The sequence below is a fragment of the Oncorhynchus clarkii genome, chromosome 9 (genome assembly GCF_045791955.1).
Source record: "Oncorhynchus clarkii lewisi isolate Uvic-CL-2024 chromosome 9, UVic_Ocla_1.0, whole genome shotgun sequence".
Lineage (NCBI taxonomy): Eukaryota > Metazoa > Chordata > Actinopteri > Salmoniformes > Salmonidae > Oncorhynchus > Oncorhynchus clarkii.
Window position 1 is genome coordinate 18,172,964 of NC_092155.1, and position 6,343 is coordinate 18,179,306.

Genomic DNA, 6,343 nt, shown 5'->3' on the forward strand with positions numbered 1-6,343 from the left:
TCACGTCTACTCCTGCTCCCTCTCTCCAGCCTTCAACATTGCCGTTCTACTAATATTCTACCAATATTACACACACCTGCCCCCCCACATTACGCACACCCACTCCCCATCATTACGCACACCCACTCCCCATCATTAAGCACACCCACTCCCCATCATTAAGCACACCCACTCCCCATCATTAAGCACACCCACTCCCCATCATTAAGCACACCCACTCCCCATCATTAAGCACACCTACTCCCCATCATTAAGCACACCTACTCCCCATCATTAGCACACCTGCTCCCCATCATTAAGCACACCTGGACTTTATCATCACCTTGATTACCTTTAGCCCTCAGTAGCCTCAGTATTGGTTTGTTTACATGTTCAGTACGCATCTCCTATTTTGTTCATTTGCCTTGCATCATTGTTATTTAACTCTCCTCACTGCATATACATGACACCACTTTATTCTCAAAATATTTCCACTTTATTCTCAAAATATTTCCACTTTTCTAAAGTACAGTCACGCAAGACAAGACTGTATAGCAAATATCCATATTTTAAAAGTTGTGAACAGAACACTTTGGTATAGCCTAGATTTAATTTTCCTGAAAATATATGTGGTGTGAGGAGTCTTAGGAAAATCTGGCTAATACCTGGCAATCATTAATTGAACAGGTATAAATTACATATTTGTAAGTAAATGTGTTAAATTTGTGAACACAAACAAGTCAATATCCCACAAAAGCCCTTCAGCTTTATATGAGACTAATTGATGTCCTTGATTTAGGCTACCATCCCCATGGTTTGATTAATCAAGGGGCAACCTGTTATTTGAACAGTGTGCTGCAGGTGTTCTTCATGACCAAGGACTTCAGAGAGGCTGTTGAAAGGTTTGGATCCAGGCTCACTCGTGCACAAAGGATATTTTCTCCCCATGAAAATGTCAGAACCTGACTTGTTATACTTTGATATGAATGCATCTTAAATAAATGGTAATAAAAATAGTACAATTAGTCAGTAACAGATCTCAATTGTCTCCCCACAGTGAAGTGTTTCCTACTGGTCAAGAACAAGAGACCATTGATCACAAGCTTAAAAGGCTGTTTCAAAAATTAAAAGAAAAAGAAGCTGACACAAAGGACATTTCTTGGACATTGGACATTCAAACCGGTAAGCTGAGCTGCTGAGAAAAAAACAGCATTTTATCCACAACAGGTTGAGCAATTGCAATGGTCGTGGTGTCATCATTGTACAACTCCAATGATATCATTACTGGAGTAGTGAAGCGCTGTTCTATTTGTAGAATATCACATGATCTATCATTGTGTTCTTCCCCCAGTATATGAGCAACGTGATGCTGCTGAGTTTTTTGAGAAGATTTTAAACACGGTCAAGAATAATGTGTCTAAGGTACTGCATTACTGAGATTATATTGTACAAAACCTTTAAGGGGAACATTAAATTATGTAAATGTTTACATTATAAGAATATTATATGTTTATCTTTAGATCTTCGAAGGACAATTGTCGCACACTATCTCCTGTGCAAATAGTCATATTTCCAATATTGAACCTGGTCCATTTTGGGTTCTGCCCCTCTCCATGGACGTAACCTTAGGCCCTGGTCAAAGCTACAGTGTGGTATGGAAAATATATAACACAGGTAACTGCCAAAATAAAGGAAGTGTCTTAATCAGGTGTTGGGCCACCACGAGCCAGAATAGCTTCAATGCACCTTGGCATAGATTCTACAAGTGTCTGGAACTCTATTGGAGGGATGCAACACCATTTTTTTTTCTCACAAGAATTCCATAATTTGGTGATTTGTTGATGGTGTTATAAAACGGTGTCTCGGGTGTCGCTGTAGAATCTCCCATAAGTGTTCAATTAGGTTGAGAACTGGTAACTGAGACAGCCATGGCATATGGTTTACATAGTAATCATGCTCATCCAACCATTAATTGACCACTAGTGCCCCGTGGATGGGGGCATTGTTATTCTATGGTGGCACAGCCATGGTAGCCAAGTAATGGCCAGACTAATGGCCTACCTAGCATTTTTATACATGTCCCTCAGCATAATAGGGATTTTAATTTCTTAATTAACTCGGGAACCACACCTATGTGGAAGCAACTGCTTACAATATACTTCGTAGGCTATCCCGCATTTACTAAAGTGTTTCCATTATTTTTGCAGTTACCTGTAGCAGCTCAGTGTTTGGAAACAAGGCAAATGTGAAAATATATGTCAGGAGGTGCAAGAGACAATATTTACTAATGTGTTTGTATGTGTTTTCAGAATGACGGTTTTGAGGAGTTTTTTGAGAAATCAACTATCACTGGGGACAAGCTGTACTGTGCTAAATGCAATGAAGAAGTGGAAGCAACAACTGTGAGTAATATCTTTAAAGTTGTCTTTTAAAATCACTGATTGTATCACAAGTCTCTGGAAGGGTGTCACAGGCTTTTCAAAGCACATTGATTGTTCGAATGTCACTGTATCTTTATTTAGAGACTGTAATAATAATGACTGAGAGTGGGTTTTGTTCCACCAGGCATGTAAGATGGTACATCACCCAGAGATTCTGACTCTGCTACTCAAGAGGTTTGAGTTTGACTACCATAGGATGACATATGTCAAAATCAACTGCTCTGTGGACGTTCCTCACAAATTACAGACAGAGGTAACTACAAAACTGTCTTTATTTGATAGGTTGTTTATCACAGATTGTATCATGGAGGTAAGCCTTGGTAAGTGTTAGACCTACAATCACTTCTATATTAGATAGATCTCTTGAACTGTGGCTAGCATTCTTACCTCAAGACCAAAATGTTTGAACTTCAACTACCCAGTTGGAGTACTCCTGAAAGGTTTCTGCAATATTTTTATAATTTTTATTCTCTCCTACATAATGTTATATTTTCATCTGTAGTTCATGGAATATATTTTTTATTGTCTGATTGCTCTGAACAGAATGGGGCATATGAACTCTATGCAATTGTGGACCATGAAGGAAGTCTAAGAAGTGGACATTACACTGCTACAATCAGGTCCTATGAGGATCAGAAGTGGTATTTGTTTAATGACAGCAACGTAAGCCTGGTAAGGGGGATTTAAAAATACAGCAGGGAAAGTATACTGGTAGATGGACAATAGGGGGTGGGCATAGGCCTACTGTAAACAGAAGTGTGTGTGTGGGGGGGGGGGGCATACAGTATGTGCTCTGGAGTCGAGAGTTTTACAGCTTGACCAGACTCCGGCTCAGTAAGGAAGAGTTATTACGTTGTTGTAATTGGACTTCATTTTATAGTGCCATTTTGTTTGGGTATGAAATGAACTAGACAAAGGTATAACTGAAGAGTTTATTTCCAAAAAGCTATACCCACCAATTTTTCACATTTGTGTTTTTTCATCAGAAATGATTGCTTAGGGGTACCTTCATGTGTGTGTAAAATATTACTGTTCTCATATTTTTGTATATTTGTCTGTGATATGTTGTTGTCTTACCTAGCTATCTTAAGATTAATGCACTTACTGTAAGTCACTATGGATACATTTACAAATGTAAATGTTTAACATACTGATTTAATTATTTTACTATTTCTACATTTCTTTACAAAAATGTAGGTATTAGTTACATTTGACTGTGTAAAACCTAGCAGTTCTACTTATTTCTCTGAGTGGGAGTTGGATGTATAGTATTTTGCAAAAAAAAAGATTATTTGTCTCTCTGAAAGAAAAAGAACAACCATCAAGTGACAGATTTTAAAGAAACCCATGCCATGATTAGATAGTGAAAGAACATACCAATCTCATTCTTAATTTCTATAAATAATAAAAGCTCATTTACAAACACTTCTGAAAATGGATATATGCGTTTTGGAATGAAACTATTAAAGTTAATTTACTCAAATGTATCCAAATTCAGGTGTGATGAGAAAAAAATTGAATATATTTTAATGTTGAATAATGCAACACTCAATACGTAATGCAGCTGCACTCTCTTTCTCCCCCGCCCTGCCCCCCTCTTCCATATAGATCGCATTGGAACCAAACTTAAGGTAAAATGCACCCCTTTTCATCATTTTGTGTGTGTGTGTCCATAAAATTATATATACTTGCCAAAGTTATGATCTTAAATCATATAAAAATGCCCAATATGATTTTTTTTCTCACTTTAGGTCACAAAGTGCTTATCTGCTTATTTATAGGACATGTAAGTTATCAAATATTACCTTTTTGATATGTTTTACTCCTCTTGTCATACAACCTAAAATATCAATATTCTTCAATTATTTTCTTATTGTTGTCTTCCCATTCTTCGTGATCTATTTACATCTGTAGCCCTAAATACTACATAATTTTTAGTTCTAGTTCTGTAGTATCAATTACTGTAAAACTGTGACACGTATTGCAGGTGGATACAGACAAGAAGAGGATAAGAGGTCAGGTGGAAACAGAGAGGAAGATGGAAAGAGTGTATGTGGAAAGAAAGAAAAAGAGGGGGAGAAGAAATTGTCAGGTGGAAACAGAGGAGACGAGGAGGGGAGCTCATGGTCAAAGAGAAGAGGAAATGAAAAGGATGCAGCTAAAAAGAGACCAAAATTTGAATGGATTGTAAATTCTTTATACTCATGGATAACAGCAATTGGATCATGGAGAAAAAGAGGAGAATATAAAATTGATGCAGATGAAAAGAAAGGAGAAGGGGGCAAAAGTACAGATGGAGAAAATGGAGATGGAGGGAAGGAGAGGTCAGGTGCAAAGAGAGAAGATGATAAAACGTCAGGTGAAAAAAGTACGGAAGAGGATAAGAGGTCAGGTGGAAACAATGGAGAGGATGATAAGAGGTCAGGTGAAAATGGAGAAAAAGATTATAAGATGTCAGGTGAAAAAAATAAGGAAGCGGATCAGAGGTCAGGTGGAAACAGTTGTGAGGATGATAATAGGTCTGGTGGAAACAGTGAAGAAGATGATGAGAGGTCAGGTGGAAACAGTAAGGAAGAGGATCAGAGGTCAGGTGGAAACAGTGTAGAAGATGGTACAAGGTCGGGTGGAAACAGTAGTGAGGATGATGACAGGTCCGGTGGACACAGAAGAGGAGAAGGTTATAAGAGGTCAGGTGGAAACAGTGTAGAAGTTGATACAAGGTCAGGTGGAAATAGTAGTGAGGATGATGACAGGTCCGGTGGACACAGAAGAGGAGAAGATGATAAGAGGTCAGGTGGAAACAGTGAGGAAGAGGATAAGAGGCCAGGTGGTAACAGAGTAGGTGATAAGAGGTCAGGTGGAAACAGTGAGGAAGAGGATCAGAGGTCAGGTGGAAACAGTGAAGAAGATGATAAGAGGTCAGGTGGAAACAGTGAGGAAGATGATAAGAAGTCAGGTGGTAACAGAGTAGGTGATAAGAGGTCAGGTGGAAACAGTGAGGAAGATGATAAGAAGTCAGGTGGTAACACTGAGGAAGAGGATCAGAGGTCAGGTGGAAACAGTGAAGAAGAGGATCAGAGGTCAGGTGGAAACAGTGTAGAAGTTGATACAAGGTCAGGTGGAAACAGGTCTGATGACAGGTCCGGTGACAGGTCCGGTGGACACAGAAGAGGAGAAGGTGATAAGAGGTCAGGTGGAAACAGTGAGGAAGAGGATAAGAGGCCAGGTGGAAACAGTTGGGAAAAGGATAAGAGGTCAAGTGGAAACAGTGGAGAAGATGGTAAGAGGTCAGGTGGAAACAGTGGGGAAGATGATAAGAAGTCCGGTGGAAACAGCAAGGAAGAGGATCAGAGGTCAGGTGGAAACAGTAGAGAGGATGATAACAGGTCCAGTGGAAACAGAAGAGGAGAAGGTGAGAAGAGGTCAGCTGGAAACAGAAAAAAAGATGATAAGATGTCAGGTGAAAAAAGTAAGGAAGAGGATCAGAGGTCAGGTGGAAACAGTTGTGAGGATGATAATAGGTCTGGTGGAAACAGAGGAGAAGATGATAAGAGGTTAGGTGGAAACAGTGTAGAAGTTGATACAAGGTCAGGTGGAAATAGTAGTGAGGATGATGACAGGTCCGGTGGAAACAGAAGAGGAGAAGGTTATAAGAGGTCAGGTGGAAACAGTATAGAAGTTGATACAAGGTCAGGTGGAAACAGTAGTGAGGATGATGACAGGTCCGGTAGGAAACAGAGGAGGAGAAGGTGATAAGAGGTCAGGTGGAAACAGTGAGGAAGAGGATAAGAGGCCAGGTGGAAACCGTGGAGAATATAATAAGAGGTCAGGTGGAAACAGTGGGAGAGGATAAGAGGCCGGGTGGAAACAGTGGGGAAAAGGATAAGAGGTCAGGTGGAAACAGTAGAAAGGATGATAATAGG

The 6,343-nt window shown here is 39.6% G+C and overlaps 1 protein-coding gene across 1 annotated transcript; it reads left to right on the forward strand.

Moving 5' to 3' along the window:
* The first annotated feature begins 782 nt into the window (after window positions 1-782).
* On the forward strand, window positions 783-3,159 carry LOC139417135 (ubl carboxyl-terminal hydrolase 18-like). The gene is made up of 7 exons (XM_071166381.1): window positions 783-881; window positions 1,037-1,161; window positions 1,331-1,401; window positions 1,500-1,631; window positions 2,289-2,381; window positions 2,545-2,673; window positions 2,964-3,159. The coding sequence occupies exons 1-7, from the start codon at window positions 850-852 to the stop codon at window positions 3,105-3,107; spliced, it is 726 nt and encodes a 241-aa protein (XP_071022482.1). The 5' UTR covers window positions 783-849; the 3' UTR covers window positions 3,108-3,159.
* Window positions 3,160-6,343: the final 3,184 nt, after the last annotated feature.